Source organism: Lissotriton helveticus, chromosome 5_1 (assembly GCF_964261635.1).
Source record: "Lissotriton helveticus chromosome 5_1, aLisHel1.1, whole genome shotgun sequence".
NCBI classification, from domain to species: domain Eukaryota; kingdom Metazoa; phylum Chordata; class Amphibia; order Caudata; family Salamandridae; genus Lissotriton; species Lissotriton helveticus.
Window position 1 is genome coordinate 2,084,471,344 of NC_136065.1, and position 18,317 is coordinate 2,084,489,660.

Consider the following 18,317-nt stretch of genomic DNA (forward strand, 5'->3'; position numbering starts at 1 on the left):
CATGGACTCTTGAATGTCCACCTCAGGCCATTTTGAGTACTTATCCATCACTACACACAAGTACTTGTTCACACCTTTGCTATCCAGGACCGGTCCCAATATGTCAATTGCTACATTCTCCCAAGGTCCCTGTGGCGTGTCGAACTTCCCCATGGCCGGTCGGAGAGGCCTCAGCACTTTGTCAGCGCCCTGGCATTGGCCGCACTCCCTCACTTGCCTTTCAATGTGAACGTCCATGCCTGGCCACCAATACATCTGCTTGACGCGTGCTTTGGTCTTTACAATACCTAGGTGGCCCTCATGTAGCAGAGTTAGTAATCTGGGTATCAGTGAATCCGGCGGCACAACTCTTTCGCCCCGATAGATAAACACCCCAGAGTCACTCAGGGACAGTTCTTCCCTAATTTCATAGAACCTTCGTACTCCATCAGTGAGCTTCCTTTTGTCAGGCCAGCCTGATGTTAAGTATCTCTTAATCTCCCCTTTTTCCATGTCCTCATCATAGGCGGACTCCCATTCTTGGGCACTTATCGAACTCTCATAGTCCTCCATGCTTGCCACCATCTCTTCCTTATCCAGGGCTTCCTCTGGCGCCACTTCCATCGCGGCAGCCCTGCTGAGATAATCCGCTACCCTGTTCTGTGTTCCCGGCAGATATTCGACATCGTAGGTGTAATCGAGTAGCTTCAGAGTCATTTTGGCTATTCTCGGGGTCGCCGTCTCATGCCCCGAGGAAGTCAAGACCTTGATGAGGGGTTTATGGTCCGTTTGCAGTTTGAATCTCGTACCCCAAACGAACTGTCTGAATCTGCCTAAAGCCCCGGTGACTGCCAACATCTCTTTTTCAATTACGCTGTATCGTTGCTCCGTCGGAGACAGCGCACGGGACGCAAAGCAGATCGTCTCAGTGGCCCCATCATCTCTCACTTGAGCCAGGACCGCCCCCAAGCCCTTGTCACTGGCATCGGTGGTTACCACGGTCTGGCCCGATGGAACGAACCCTTGCAACGGAATAGCTTGACTAATGCAGGTCTTGATGGTGTCAAACTCCTCTTGCGCCTCTGCGTCCCACTCAAACTTGGTCTTGTCTCTGATGAGTTGTCGCATTCTGTATGTCCGGGTGGCAAAGTGTCTCACGAATTTACTATAATACTCGGCCATTCCCAGGAACGACCTCACCTCCTCCTTGGAGCTGGGTGCCTTCGCCTCCTTTATGGCCGTCACATTTCGTTCCTTGGGTGAAATTCCACTTGTGCTGATCTCATGCCCCAAGTATGTCACCGAATGGGTCCCTATCTTGCACTTACTCCATTCCGCCGTTAGCCCTTTGTTCTGCAACACTTCCAGCACGCTCCGCAACTTCCTGTCGTGATCACCTTTTGACGAGCCCATCACCAAGATGTCATCCTGAAAGTATTGTACTCCAGGAATGTCCTTGAACAAGCGGTGCATCAGCTTCTGAAAAACAGCCGCTGCGGATGCCAGGCCAAAGGGCATCCTCCGGAACTGGTAGCACCCAAATGGAGTGATGAAAGCGGTGTACTTCCTGCTCGACGGATGCAGCTCTATCTGGTAGTACGCAGACGTGAGGTCGATAGTGGAAAAATGAGTCACACCTTTGGTCTTGGCGAGCATCTCCTCGATTCTGGGAAGGGGAAACTTTTCCACGATGAGACTTTTGTTGAGCTCGCGGAGGTCAACGCAGAGCCGTACCTGCCCATTTGGCTTCTTGACCACGACCAAGGGGGATAGCCACTCTGCACTATCCACCGGCTCTATGACCCCTTGCTCTTCTAGCCTCCGGAGTTCCTGTTGTACTGCTCCGCTGGTAGATATGGGAATGTTCCTGACTTTATGCACCACCGGTACTGCACCCTCCTTGAGGACCATTTTGTGAACGAACTTGTCCAGTTTTCCCACTGATCCGTCAAAAACTTTGGGGTATGCCGACTTCCAATCTTCCTCTCTCGTGAGGGGCCACTCGTCTGTCAAGAGAATCTGTTCTTTACCTCCCGGGTTGAGTATGATCCCCAGATCGCCTGCATCTCTCCACCCCAGCACTGAAGGTCCTCTCTCCGCTATGTACAGGGTGCACGTCGCTGACCTCCCTCTAAATTCTAAGTCGAAGTCTCGGCACCCCACCAAAGGAATGGCATTTTCCGTGTACGAGATGGGTCTGATGTCCGGCGGCCATAGGTCTGGCCCCACCACAGGCACAAAGTCTTCCTCCCATATGGACCTTTGCACGATGGTCCAAGGAGATCCTGAGTCGACGGCCACGTGTACCTTCACTCCCCCTATCAGCATGTCCGTGCGAGGCTTGTCTCTTCGCTTCCCCGTCACCTCAAGTACCTGGTCCTCGATGCACAACACCAAGTCGTCGTCATCCAAATCGTCCTCCTCGCTGACGTCGGCTGCGGCCGCATCGACGCACTTGACCGTGGATTTCTTCCCCTTTTTGCGGCAGACTCTCAAAATGGCCGACCAGGCCGCAAAATGAGCATCTGGCGCGAAACGCGGGACAGCGTTTATCCTGCGCCGAATGTGCCGTGCTGCCACATCTATAACACGCAAACTTGTTGTCTGTACTAGGGCGGCCTGCCTGCTTCCCTGTCCATCTCAAGTCCTTCCTCTGATCTCCATATCCTCCCTTGGCTCTCCCAGGCTGGGGTGCATCTTCTATCTTGTTCACCATTTGCCTCGGCGCGTTCTCCCGTTTTGCTGCCTCCGCACCGCGTCGTGACATTTCAGCCTTTTTGACCATCGCCACCACTTCTTTAAGGGACGTCTCACTCTGCGCCCACAGTTTGTCCTGGACCGACCTGCACGTGGTGTGCATAACAATTTGGTCTTTTATATATTCTTCCTGAAGCCCTCCATACTGGCACGTGATGGCCAGGCGTCGGAGCGCTGCCACGTAATCATCAATCGACTCACCAGCCTCCTGCTTCCGCTGCTGGAAATTATACCTGTCTATGGAGACGCAAACTGCTGGGCGATAGTGGCTGTCCAGGTCATCCAGGGCGTTTTTGAAGACATCTGTCTCATTCACTCCCCTCTCCTTGGGCACCAGATTCTTGAACACTCTCACCCCTTCCGGGCCCAGGTTGTGGAGCAATAGTCTCTTCTTCCTTTCCGAGGTGAATTCCCCTTCATTCTCATCTTCGAGTGCCTCAACATAGTTTTGAAAATAATCCTTCCAGTCCTCCCATTTTAACTGCGGTTCGCCCGGTCTAGGCAGGAATGGGACTGGGGCCATCAGAGCAGACGCTTGATGTGCCATTCTGGCTTCACCTCTGGGGTCTACCCCCTGGGCACTGTGTTGACTGAGTCCACCGGATGCTCCCGCACTCTCTGCCGTGTTCCCTTGCCCTCTGGGACTGCCAGGCGTGCTATCCCTTCTGGTCTGTGTGGGGTCGTCCGTTTGCGCCCCTTCCTCTGACTTGGGGTCAATGCCCTTGGCTGCCAGGGTGCTGGCTATGCTCCCTTTTCCTAGCCCAGCACTGACCTGGTTGTTGGAGCCGGCTCAGGTGGATTCCCGTGGTTGTTTCAGCTGCTGCCACGCCCTCTGCTCGTTTATTCCTGGATTTTCTGTCGCTGTGTCCTACTGCTGTAAATATGGGGCTGTCAAGGGGGGTCTGCTCCTGACCCTGAAGTGCCTGGTGTTCGTGGTCCCAGCCTCGTCGCCAATGTAATGTAGCCTTGTTCCCCACATATGCACAGAGTCCAGGTTGGTGAGTTTGCTTGTCTTTATTACAGTTATTGTATGAAATCTCGAGCTAGAGGGCGCCGAGCGTCTAACACGACTGCTCCGGTCGCCAGCTCCGTTATCCCCGCTTTCGCGCCTTCAATCTGGCGCCTACTGCGCATGCGCGCCCTTCGCGCTCCTGTCTATGGCGTGACGCGTCATCGCGTTCACGCTCATAGACTAGAGCGCATCCTACATAGCTCCTGACATACCTTACATTGGAGTGCTGCACAGTTACCACGAGGTGGCACTGTTTGCAGTGTTTGGGGGTGGAAGCTTTAAAAACTCCCCACCTGAAATGTGTAGTCATTCGAATTCATCAGAAGTTATAATCGTTACTGTTTAAAAAGCCTAATGCACGTCTGCCTTGCATGACTGTGACTACCTTCGCAAATAAGAGACCCCAAGAGATGCGTATGGTGCCAGACAAGAATCTCCTGCATTTAAAGTCCGAGAGTAAAGCGAAAGGCAGAACAGCTGCGAGGGGGTGGGGGTGGTGGAGGAGACTCGGGCAGCGACTGGGTTTTAAATAAACTCCCCAGTAGCTAGTGGTAAACTCTTTACGAGGCTTTTAGTTGCATCTAGGGGAGTCTTGGACTTACTGTCTTTTATATTTGTTACCATTTTTATTTGCTAGAATTCGAAGCATCCTAATAGGGCTTAACCTAAGACCGGATGTTCCCTCACATGCATTAATTTAGGTTGCATAGAGCAGTGCGTGCACTTTGCTTGACCCATGGAAGTGCCTGGCTAAATGCTCACGGGAGCTGTGTGCTGATGCACGCGATGAAAAACCAAAGCATGCACTTGCTTGATCCAAGACGCTGATGATGTCCCTGTGACAGTGCCACTTTGGCTGAATGCACACGTACTAGAGTTTCTCCTTTACCTGATGGGTAGAGACTAGTTAGTAACGAGACGCACGGAAAACGCGGTGTTCAAGGTACAACATTCACTCATGATCTTCTCTGTCATAATAAACCAGTGACTGCGCGTAAACCGTGTCCTTGTAGTTGTGATCCAGAGTGGAGCTTTCACACGGAGTAGATCGTTGTCGGTACAGAGATCACACTGTGTTTGTTGTCTTGCACCCCTGTCTGCCTGTTGTTGGTTGGTTTGGTACTCATAAGGAAAAGCAAAAACCCGCAGATTGCGTACCGGCTGCTTAGTTTGTGGTTACTTTGTGTGTTCAGAGTCGCCTCGACAGATCTTTAAACAAATATCCGCTAATGAAAAGCAGAATCCCCGCGCTGCAGCTCATGACAAGACCTCAAAATAAGCGCATTAATGCCGCTTTATTATTAGCCTTGTATAACACAATAGCCCGAGTCACGGCAAATATTGGCAGAGCAGTGCTTCAACCCCATAAATGTACAATGTAGAAGGCAGGGTAAATACATTAATTTCAGTTTGTAAACCCGTGTGGGTGTCTCGTAAAGAGCTCGTTTTTTTCTGCTTTTGTAAACGCTCCTATGCGAGTAGGAGGAGGAGGGGGGGGGAGGACAGTAGGAGGAGGGGGGAGGAGAGTAGGGGAGGCACGGCCTAGCGGCCGTGCAACCAAGAAGTGAGGGGGCGGAGCTGGGGGAGGCTGTGAGAGAGAGAGTGGGGAGGAGAGGAGGAGGAGGAGGGGGGAGGAGGAGAGTAGGAGGAGGAAGGGGGCCAAAAGAGACAAGACGGAGGGAAGGCAGAGAAGGGGAGGGGGGAGGAGACGCACGGAAAACGCGGTGTTCAAGGTACAACATTCACTCATGATCTTCTCTGTCATAATAAACCAGAGACTGCGCTTAAACCGTGTCCTTGTAGTTGTGATCCAGAGTAGAGCTTTCACACGGAGTAGTTCGTTGTCGGTACAGAGATCACACTGTGTTTGTTGTCTTGCACCCCTGTCTGCGTATCCTCGCTGGCATGAACTAGCAAAGCGATAAATTGTTTTACCTGCAGGTGCGTATTGAACAGCTGTTTCTATTTAGCGGAGCAGAAATGGGTTGGAAGTTCAAAGCTCTCCGTACTGGATAGAGAAGAGTTAAATTGCCTGTAATCTAGGAACTAGGAAAAATGTAGGAGGTAGTGTTGGGCAGTGTTACAGGCTTCACTTTCATAGGCGTACAAAGGATGAAACCTCGTTTACCTTAAAGCGCACGTGAAACAGACTTCTACTTTTCACGGAGCAGGGAATGATTATTCAAGGTAAAAACTGTGACTCTCCGGGTCGCAATAAAAAGGAGTCAGATTACCGGATGTCTAAAAAATAAAGACAAGAAATGATGTTGAGCAGTGCTACAAGCTCATACATCAAAATGTTACAGGTTAGTGTAGAAAGGAAAGTGAACAATGAAGGAGACACGGCCGGCCGGCCGTGAATAATTAGGGAATGAGCACGCTGAAAAGCTTGTGGGAGGGGGGCTGGGCTACCTTTGATGTGGCAGGCGGCTGGGGGCATGTCACGGCCGGCCGGCCGTGAATAATTAGGGAATGAGCACGCTGATAAGCTTGTGGGAGGGGGGCTGGGCTACCTTTGATGTGGCAGGCGGCTGGGGGCATGTGCACGCGCTTTTAAGCTCAATGCGCATGCGCATTGAGCTTGAATTTCACGGGCACTGCAAGGAATCGCCACGATTCCTTGCAAGTTAGTTGAAGACTGTTTAAGCCCCAATAGTCTCGCAAGCTCGATGCGCATGCGCATCGACAGGCGAGACCTAAAAAAACCAGGACATAGATAAAGGAGTGGAATCTAAACAGAGAGGAACTTTGAGACAAAAAACAAACCTCAGCCGACAACCCCAGTAAAATCCCATATAGTCACTAGTGGAGAGGACAGGCGTGTAAATGTCATGATGATAAAAGTCAAGAACTGCTCAGGCTGGGATGGAACAAGGAAGGCAATAGGTTGATTCCTTCAACGCTAGTAAGTGCTAGGCACAGTCAACCATCTGACCCAACATTGATCACTGAACGTGATTTAAGCGCAGGTGGGGCTATTCCCCTCTGAAAGCTGTGAAAGGGGGTTGAGGGGGTTGTACAGTTATCCAAGTATGGCAAATGTCTGGGTAACCGTAAGGTTCGAGCACAGTCAGCTGCATGTTTAAGTTGGCTCGCCCGGTAAAAAGATGGGGCTTGGGAGTAGACAGCCCCCTAGCATATTAATTCCTCTGTTCTACGAGATTGAGGCCACCCAACTCAAACCCACAGTGCCTGCTGTAATAATTGTGCACTGTATTAAAGACATGTATTCACAAGTCTTCTTCTACCGTTCCATCTCGCAGTAACCTCTGAATACCGCAATTGTATGTTATGGCTCGGTTCCGAAAAATGACATGTCCTTGTCTGGTTTGTTGGGGCTCCATGACTGGCAAGTTCCTACAACGCAAGAGTTCCTACTAGAGCATCACATAAGATTAGATACCTACCCACGTAAGAAGCATGCACCAATCTCCTATTGGAAGTCACGCCCCGCTGCAGGACCTTCTGTGTACCCAAAGCGTGGATGTGCTGGCACTTAATACACCTCAATGTTACTTGGGATACTCATGGTACCAGTCATGGAAAAAGTACGTTGATTCACGCTGTAATCCCGAACACTTCTAAAGCATTCTGTTTACCAGCATCACACCAGGCAGACCAATTGATGGCTCCTCAGGCCATACATACATTACTGTAGTAACGAGGCCCATGCAGGTAGGATGTGGTTCAAGTAGATGTATTGAAGTAAGTTACATGAAGATAAGATCTTGTGAAGGAGCCCCTCCAGGAGCAGCCTGCCTGCTGCTCAGCGCATTCCCAACTGTCACTTCACCTCACAGGCACCCAACATTCCAAACGCATCATTACTCCAACATTCCATGCAGCCACAGCACATTCACACTGGCTGAGCATGGGGAGGGATAATTGCAGAACATTAACAAGAACAGGATACTACAAATACCATTAAAAAGGGCAACAATTGCCACACTGTAGACATCATTCCATTACAACTGGAAACCACAACTCCATATATGCTAACTTTCATATCCAAAGCTAGGTCAGAATGTTACTCCGCCAGTAAACAGACATGAAGTTTCCTAGCTGTATAGTAACAATGGCCAAGTCCTGGGATCCGGTAAGAGGAATTTAATTTGCATCTCACAGGCCACATGCACTTATTATGAAATGTTCTTTTCAGTGGTAATAAGCAGCATGTCACCAGAGGAGTATGGTGCTTCTTGGCCCTGAAAATCTTTCGTACCAAACTAATAAACACTGCCAACTATACTGTTTGGGTCAGCATGGGAAGATCATTCGGACTGCGGCTATAATGTAATTGAACATTACACTTCAGGTTAGAGACACAGCACTCTGCACAGCTGCACTCAGCGCAGCATGGACTTACCTGAGGTCGTTCTTCAGCTCCACCACGACATCTTTACCCACCAGGGACTTGAAGAAGGAATAGAACAACTGCAGACAAGAATGAGACGGGGAGACTCATGAAGTTACACTCCAGACAACCACCAAAGTATAACACAATTCATTTTGGGTTGCTATTCAGTCCACACAAATAAAAAAGCTTCACAGAAATCATTCCACTCACCTTTATAAGACCCTCACTTGAATATTCTGCTAATCGAAGGCCCAACATGTCCACGCCTCTAGGTGGGTCTCCCTTAATCTTAGCAACACATTATTTTAATATATTTAAGCAAAGTCACTAATGGCAAGCTCCTTACTCTCAGGCCAAGGCACTTCAAGAAAACTTTGAAGGAATATTCGTTATCCCCATCTCTTTCCAAACTATTGTCCATTATCAAGTCTCATCTCTATACAAACTACATTAACTTCCTTAAAAAAAGCACTGAGAGGCAACATAAATATTTCAAAGCACGAATCAGTCTGGACTCCTCAGTGATGTCAAATGTGATCCGTTAATGGATTCTTTGACCGCTTGTGCCGTAAGATGATGGAACAATACAGCCAACGCGTTTCGCCCTAAATAGGGCTTCCTCAGGGCAATTGTCAGAACGCTCCAATCCTATAATGGTCACTGAAGTCCCAGGATCATTATAAGATAATACTCCAAATTAGTATGACATCATTCCATTGATACAAATATCCTCAAGGGTCCATAAAGAGGTTACCTTGAAGAGGGTCAGAGATCTTGTCTGCTGACTGTGTACTGGTGCTTTCCAATGTCCAAAGCACAGGGTAAATTGGAGGAGCACAGACAGACCCAGACGGCTTTCCTGGAGCTGCAGGACCAGAGCCATACAAATGAGCGAATCTACCCCCTAAAGCAATGAGGTTAAGAAACCCATAGGCAAAAATGCTACTGCAGACAAAACACTAGAGATACCCTATATTGTAGAGTCAATGGCTGCCAATCCAACAAGCAACAGCTACGGCAATAGGTCTTGCTTTAATTTTCTAACACTAGGATGCACAAATTCTATTAGCATTCATGAACACATTAAGAATGGGCCTATTGGCTTTACCAATGCTAGGTGTGCCAAGCGTGGCCAAGGATTTGTAAGGTACCAATATAAATGGTATTTTGCTTTTTAGTCATCCCACTAGCAGGAACAACTTTTAGGCCAGTTGTTTCAACTCAGCTCCATTCTTGGGCATTTGTGGTGACACCGGTAAGCATGTTATGTTATGTTAACCCAACTTGTATAGCGCACAGCTGCCTCAGCAAAGATGCGTCCCGGCGCTGACTGCAGCAAGACATAAGCTAGAATCTAAACCAGAGGGAAGAGATCGGTTTTAATTGCCTTCCGAAATGCCAGATAGTTGTCCAGACTGCGGATCTGAAAGGGAAGGGAGTTCCAGAGTTTAGCCCCTAAGCTGCGAAAGGACCGTCGCCCGGCACGTAAACGTTTCACCCGACATCCAACTACTAGGTCTGAATACAGCAACAGTCCAGGATGGCTCTGTGCAGTTGAGGTGCCACGCTCAAAGGAAAAGAGCCACAATCCGAGCTGACAGAATTGTGGGCGCAACAACCTTCTCCATGATCACAAACACCCTGGTGTCCCATGTAGGCACCAATAGTTTTCTCTCCAGATATGTGGAGCTAGATTCACATTGTTAAGTAGGATTCACAGGGGTGTGGTTTTAATATAATATCTACTAGTCCTTGAAACAGGTTGCTTCATAAATCTACTTGTCCTGAAAAAAATGACCTTGTCCCTTTGGTGCCACACAGTGCAGCGACAAATTATGGCACCAATCTCATTATATAAGAGCTCTATTAGCCTTTCTAATTACGCCAGGGCTTATACTATGGTTTGAAGTCTAGCAACTTCCTTATTTTGCCACTGCTCTGCAGATCTATATATTGGGTCTGGAGGTAGCATTAAAGAATAGTTCCAGGGTTGGAATGACCTTTTGAGTCTGATCAAACTTACTGAATTGCAGGTTTATGGGGTTTTCGCCAGCTCGTCTCTAATCTTTTCCCATATTGAGAGAATTTCGAAGTTAAAAAGCAGCTTACAAATATTTTACACATGTACGATTTTCTGCCCTACTTCTGTAAATTCATGAAAGCTGTAGATTTGCACTAAGGCAAGGACATATGCAATGAGTGCAATTTTTTGACACTCTTTAAGATTTGGGTCCCTAATTAGGTCTGGAGTTAACCAAGATCTTTGGTTTTAATTACATTTCTATCTCTCTGTTGACTGGCTTCCACTCTTTCACAAGGAGTATACCGTCCTAAACTATTTGTAATCGTTATTACCTTCATCTATCATTCTTTAGTGAACAGCCTACAGCAACTGAAAAATGAGAGCAGAATCACAAGCTGCAGCACTGCAAATCTGTCACTGAAGCACGTTTAAATGCTGCGCAGAAAGCCTCAATACCTCGTCAACCTTTCCTGGACTACAGTAGGTAAAACTTTCACTGTGGCTACAATGACAGCCATTCGATGTTTTAATCTTTGACCTGCTAAGCCAAAAGTGACTAATAAAGCATCAAACTTCCTTTACTCCACTGTCCCACTAAGGCAAATTGATAATGCTCTTCTGACATCCAAAGTATGGAGAACTTGATCCTCCTGAGAGGCAAAGATGGACATATAACTGGCAATGCCACAACGTCTGAACAATGGAAAGATGAAAGAACCTTTGACATAAACAGGGGACCTGGTCTAAAAAAGGACTCTATTACGTCAAACCCTTAGGAAGGATTCAGAACATAAGAGCTCCAAATCGTGCCAGTCTTCTAGTGAAACAGATGGCAAATAAAACAAAGATTAGCAAAGACAACAGGTCTTACCTATGAAAGTTATCAGCGTTTTTTAGCCATATTATACAGCAGTGCAGCTATTGTGCAACATGGATAAAGGTTAAGAGGGAAGATAAATTGACGTGGAGTGCTGCCGCTCTGCTGTACAACAGGGTTAAAAAAGACTGACAAAGCCATTATCATTTGAAATCGAGACCTAATGGCTTTGCCAATGCCTGTTTACATAGAACTAACTAGGCTGGTTTGCTTTGTTGCAGGTTTACATTTTGAAGAATTTATTTGTTCAGCACCACTTTTGAATCTCATATGGTTTCTCATCGAGTGACACGTTTGAAACTTTCAGGTACCTAGCAACAGGTTTAGAATCTTCCTCTTATGGCAACCAGTGAGTTGCTGATCTGCTGCAGAATTTTTGCAAGACATGGGTGGCTTGAAAGGAAATTATTGTCTCAAGACACCATGGCACAGCTCTGCAAATGTTGATCCTGAGATAGCGAAATTGTCCTGTTGCCCAGACAGAAGACAAAAACATGGAGTGTTTGCTGCTTTGGTGTGACTCAGTGGTAGGGTTTGGTGGAGAGAAACGAGGAAAGTAAAAAAAGGGAGGGGGCCTGGTATGGACACTAAGCAAGAATGTGGGAGGTGCAAGTAAAAGTAAATAAGGACCCTTCAAAAATGCTACAAGGGGAAGGAAGCAGTACATCAGCACTGCTCCAAGGTAGGGACAAACTCACAAAGAGGAAATTAAGTCTGCACGCGCTAACCAAAGAGAAGTAAAGTAATGATGACAACCAATGGTAAAGATAGGCGGGCACAAAGCTTGCTTTACATTATCAAAATGTCTTGCAAACAACAGTGCATGCGCTCTCATGTGAGGCCTAAACAAGGGTGGGAAATAGGATGCCTGTAACACCAAAGGCAAATTCCAGCTTAGAAAAGGAGGAGATGTACAACAGGCTTTTCTTTTTTTTTTTAATGATAGGAAAAAAAGCACCCAAAAACTCTAATGACCATTTATGAAGGCCCTAATTACTGTTCTCTGAGCCCATGAGGTCGAAATGGCATAACCCAAAATCAAAACCTTGTTTTATAAATTCAATATTTCTGATCACATCAATGAGCAAATCTGGTGACCCGTTCTTCATGCACTATTTCGCAAACGACTGCCAATAATGGGAATAAATTCTCAATGTCGCAGGACGCCTGGACTGCTGAATGAAAAAATAAATTTCGGATAGGTGTTTTGGCCACTCGAATGACATATTGCGTTCAGCAATCAAACTTGGGGGGAGGGTATAACTGGCAGAATTTGGGTAACCGAGCATTTTTTACCCATGCAAAGAGGTCTAGCGGAGTAGGCCAAACCTACTCACTAGCTCCCTTGGTGAATTAACCTCTCAGTCAAATTCAGCTCTGCCCACTGACAAATTTCCCACACAATCCATTGATAGCAGCCATGAATGAAGTATTGCCATTTTTTAGTTGTTGCTATAGTCTGTCAATGATAGACTTGAGATACAGTTTTCTGTTTGGTGTCTCCCCTTGTACCCTTGGTGTCTCCCCTTGTACCCTCTCCCCTATGTGTTGAAAAACGTATGTATGTATATTCTTTCTCCAACTGGTACATTGCGACTTCATTTGAAACAAGAGACAGGTCAATATACCTTTTTCTTATCACTCCATTCTTTGAACACTTTGACCACATCCCTTTACCTTCACGTTATTTCACATAATGGTCCTGATGAATGCCTGTAAGTCCTACTAAGGCGCAGAAGGCAGAAACATGTCGACCTTATTCCTTTTTTCCCTACACGTAATGTTTTTAACGATACTCTAAGTGCATCAACTACTCCTAATAAGTACTCTATGGTGCATTACAGCAGAGTTCACAAGACCCGAACCCAGAACTATTAAAAATCCTATACTGGTTATCCGGGCTTTTTAATATTCCCTCATCACTGGCTCACTACTGCTTCAACCTTGGGTCAATACCTCCTGGTGGAGGTTGCATAATCTGATCGACCCGATGATTATGCACACACGTGAATAAAAAAGCGGAGAATCAAGATACACCGCTCCAACTCCACCCCACCCATCACGTGCACGAGGGTCTTCTATTTGGGACACACACCCCCGCTCCTGCAAGAAACCTAAGGTTGTGCAGGACAAGTGATCCTTTCCCGTCTGATTATTGAAATTTCCCACACTAACATATTGATGATTCAAATAATAGACTTAATAGTAATAATAATAGTTTTAAAACCCTGTTGTCCAACCTCACCTACACCTCCTACTAAAACACTTGGGCTGCAAAAATGTTCAAGGGTTAACACCCTGGATGGGAAAGAAAGACCAAAAGGTAACAACTGGAATCTGTAATGTTACCTCTGTACACACACACACACACACACACACACACACACACACTTGACAGAAAGGCCAAAAACATCCTCTAAAAATGTTACCAAATTGAATTTCTATACGGTATAGAAGAGTTTACCGCTTTCAGGTCCAATAGATGTCTGCACTCTCCGGTCACTTTGTCCCGCCATCAATCAACTATCTTTAAGCTCAGCAAACCCTTGACCCCTTGCAAGCTCATGACGGCTCCCGGCCGTCATGCATCAACAAGGGCGTGTGCCCGCGACGGCCCCTGGCCGTCCGAATCCCGCCCACTATGTAAATCACACGAACAGCAGGAAAATTCGCCGTGCACGCAAGGGGTTACAGAGAATATATTTTAGTGAACAAGGCAGGAATAAATGTTTATGAATATCTTTCCATTCCCCTTCTCTGACATTCCAGATAGCTGTATGTAATGGCAACGATTCAGCCTGATTTGTCTGATATTTAGCAAAATAATGCTTCCTTTATCACCATCATCATACAGATGAATCTGCTATACGATACGATACGATCTAAGTCTCCAAATCCGGCAGACAGTGATCTTCTGACCTGCCATTCACCACGTACGTGCACGGAAGGTCGTATTTTCAACCCTTTGAGAGCTCTTTCGAGCCCACATCCTCTTCTGTTTCCCCAGCAACAAGGCACATGCTGGAAGTCTAATCAGGTGCTCTATCACAGTCCTGATGAAGATCCCACCCTAAGGATGGACTCGCCTAGTTCTATATACAGGGGTTGAAACGTCAACAACTACCTGTCTGATTGCAAGCAAGGATAATTGTATATTATTAACTGTGTCCATGTAAAGCTATGTAATATATGTGGAACAACTGACCTATCTTAAAGGCCAGATCAGTATCACCATGCAAATGTGATGGATATATGTCACACCACCCTGTCCATGTCCATTACCCTCACAACTCCACAATGTTCACAAGCACTCCTTCTCCCATTACCCTACCCTGAGCACCACATAGTGTAAATATCTGTACCCGTTTAGGAGTATATGAATTTAAACCACCAGATAGCTAACAGAGGCCAGGAGCTAGGCTCTCTCATAGAAGAACCAATGAACGCAGTAAAGCGAATCAAGTGGCAACCTTACCACTCGCCCCTGGTGGCTAAATGGCTTGACAACGTAAATTCTCAACTACAGGAGCATCCAGGGAATCTTCTATCATACTGGGATCCTGATTTCCAGAGAGTTGGGAGCCTTTCTCCATGGCTATAGGGTCTCTCAAAGCGATTCCAACTCCTATGATACATAAATAAACCTTTGCCCGAATGGGGCATTAACCTCACAAGGAAGAACTTGAGGAACAAAACCAGCCTGCTCAAGCTTAATCCAACACACTGAAATCTACTGGCAGTCAAGGAAGCACGGAATGCCCACAAAAAACCCATCTTGGCCCTGAAGCGTGCTCAGCAAGAGGAGGAATGGAAAAGGATCTTCTTAAAGCTCAAAGAAGGATCCATAGCTCGATTCTGGCAGTATGTTAACACCTTAAAATCTCTCAGACCTCCGAGATCAAACATGGTCCCGGCACCTGTGTGGGAGAAGCATGTGAGAACCCAGTTTCTGGCACAGATTCTCTCAACTACCACATTCACAGTCTCATTGAACGTAGGAGAACACCAAATCCCAATTCAACCTAAGGAAATTGTTAAACTAATAAAATCTATGAAGTCCAGCGGGGCGCTGGGCCCAAATGGGCTCCCTGCGGGGATTTTCCAATCTGCCCCAGAAGGCTGGGCAGCGCTACTTACCCCATTATCCAACATTGCATACACCCTTGGTAAAACACCTGAAGACTGGAGGGGCTCAATACTGTGCCCGATTCACAAAAAAGCAGACCGTTTAAATCCAAGCAATTATCGTCTAATAGCCCTACTAGATCTAGAAGCTAAAGCATATGCACATATCCTTCGGGGAAAATTGGGCAATAGAAAATGAGTTGCTCCCTTTCTTTCAAACGGGTTTCCGAGGCAGAGCTGCTACAACCGACAACACAATCGCTCTATCTGCCCTCTGTCACCAAGCCACCCAGCCAGACCAACCTCCACTCTTTTGCTGCTTTGTCGACCTAACAGCAGCCTTTGACACGTTCAATAGACAACTGCTGTGGAAGAAACTGGCAAATTGGGGCATTCCTTCTTCACCCCTAATAGCCATAGTGTCCCTATACTCGGCAACCTGGGTACAGGTGTAAACAGGCCCCACATCTCTCAGCTAAGATCTGTATGACCGGAGGTCTGAAACAAGGTTGCGTGCGTGCTCCCCTCCTTTTCAATCAGTACACAGCAGACCTGGGAAAAGCTCTAGTCAACAGCTGCCTGGCTCCCCCCCATCACACCCCCGACTAGGCAATCGATCTCTACACATTCTTCAGTACACAGATGACATAGTCATCATGGATCACATCAAAGTGGGCCTCCAACGAGCCCTAACCATCTTACATGAATACAGCACATCTAATGACCTTACCATCAACTCAGAAAATACCAAAATTATAATAATAGGCAGGCAAAAGCACAAAAAACATATTACATGTACCATAGGCTCCAGGATAATGAATCCAGTGCAGAAATACAAGTACTTGGGGGTCTGGTTCACAGAAACATCAAGACTCACCGCCTATAAAAAGGTGCTGACTGATAAATCGACTGCCATAACATACGGTCTAATAAAATTGAACAAGTTAAAAAGTCTCTTTGCAGTGGGCATGAGAAAAGTAACTCAAGCTTCTCTTCTCCCAGCACTCTTGTATGGGCATCAAGCGTTTACTGGCACTTGTTCGGAAATCATAGAGCAGGCTCAATGTGTGGCCTATAAAAATATCTTTCTACTCCCAAAACACCTTTCCAAGGTGAGACTTAGGCTGGAGCTCGGGATGCTTAAACAATCATTAACCCTTGAGGCCGACTTTCTAAAATATTATATTTGAATTCTAAAATCTCCAAGGATTTCCTTAAAGAGCTGCCTCAGAGACACATTTGAAAAAGATTGACTAGCCCTGGAATAAGCAGCTTACAAGAGCCATGGCCTACATTGAAATAAAACAAACCAGCACTCGCTCTCACTTGCATTTCATACGCCACCTGGAAATCATGCACCAATAAACAAGTCTCTTCCAGCAAGACCAGGCCACATTAAAAACCCCATCTTTCCTGACCCCGCTGAATGACTCGTATTTAGTAAACAAACCTCAGCCCTACTTTACTGCCCTGCTTCAACCTAAAACCAGAAGAGAGATTATGTGCATTGGATTGCTGGCACTTACAATTACAGATTTCGGCAGGGCCTGGGCAAACCAAAAACACCGAACGAGCATGTCGACTATGTGACTACAAACTTGAATCATGGCTAGACCTCCTGTGGTGTTGCCTGACCTTCACCACAGAAAGGAGGATCTTTCTCAGAGAACTATGCCCGAGAGAAAAAGTAACCACCTGCCTTGAGGCCTCTGCAGTATGTGTCTCACAAAAAGATGTACTTCATAAAGCCATCAGATGGGTTTAATCAAGAAGGAGACGCTGATCAATTTGGCAGACAGACCATTATTGTGGTAGGACAGACAGTTGAAACATTGAGAGCATCCCCAGGCGTACTTCTCAATATTCTCCTGGGTTCAACCAGGATTCCTTAATGTTTAGATAAACGACACACAGTCGAAAGTTCATATTCTCCAATGAGATGATTTACTTCATTAATCATCAAAATCAATTTGAAATCATCATCCTGAGTTCATATCCATCAACATCATTTTATAAGTCCAATGCATTTCGGGCTATGCCCTTCATCGGGGACAGTAAGCTGAAAACACGTACTCTCCTTTGGGATACAACCCCACATAGGAATATTTGAATAAACTTACGGAGATTGTTTCTAGTGCGAAAGAGAATGGAATCATTACTGAGAGAACCAAGAACTTTGATTAAATCTAACCCAAGCAGCCCTGTTTTCTATATGATGCCGAAGGTGCATAAAAACTTGCTGGACCCACCGTTACGTCCTATCGTATCTACTAAGAACAGCATTCATGAACCGATAGGTCAATTCATTGATAAGTACATGCAACCCACAGTACAACAGATGGCAACCTACATCAGAGATACCACTGATTTTTTAACCAGGCTCAATATGCAACAAATTGAACCCAACGAGCAACTATTGCTTTGTACAGCGGATGTTAAAGCTTTATATACCTCAATTCCCCATGATGCAGGAATAGAGGCGATGGAGGAGGCCATTCTCACTACAGACTTCGGATTACCACTCCAAACCTTCTTGATGGAACTCATCGTATTCACTCTATATCATAGCTATTTCAAATTTGAGAACACCTGGTACCAACAGCTAGTTTGAACGTCTATGGGCAATTGCACTGCGCCAGTGTATGCAAACATCTTTATGAAATCCTACGAAGAACAAAACATATTGAACAACCCTGTCTGGATTACCAATTTGAAAATGCTGGTCCGCTACATAGATGACATTTTCATCTTATGGAAGGGCACCAAAGAAACACTAGAGAGAGCACTAACAGAATTAAATTCCAAAAACGACAGGATACAACTTACATGGGAAATGTCAGACAAAACTATTACCTTTCTGGATGTATGCATCAACCTACACCCGGGAAGGATTGAAACAGAAATGTTCCGGAAAGGAACCGACAGGAATAATACATTGCACTTTCAAAGTTTTCACCAAGATCCCTTGAAACTTCATTTACCCACATCACAAATGATGAGTGAAAAGAATCACTTCTGACCCAGAGAAAGTGAATACAAAACTTAAGGAAATGGGCGACAGATTTCTAGACAGAGGATATCCAAAAACAGTGACTGATCAATCCATGCACAAAGTGAAGAACATGCAGAGAAAAGATCTATTGGTAAAGAGTATCAGAGATAAAGAAAACAGAACGACGATCGTGTC

General features: G+C 46.2%; 1 protein-coding gene across 1 annotated transcript in view; it reads right to left on the bottom strand.

Moving 5' to 3' along the window:
• LSM2 (LSM2 homolog, U6 small nuclear RNA and mRNA degradation associated) overlaps positions 1–18,317 on the bottom strand; it is a 73,814-nt gene that overhangs the window by 44,674 nt on the left and 10,823 nt on the right. The window contains exon 2 of the mRNA XM_078646058.1: positions 8,115–8,182. Coding sequence (XP_078502184.1) covers positions 8,115–8,182 — 68 coding nt within the window. The remainder of the gene's footprint in view (positions 1–8,114; positions 8,183–18,317) is intronic.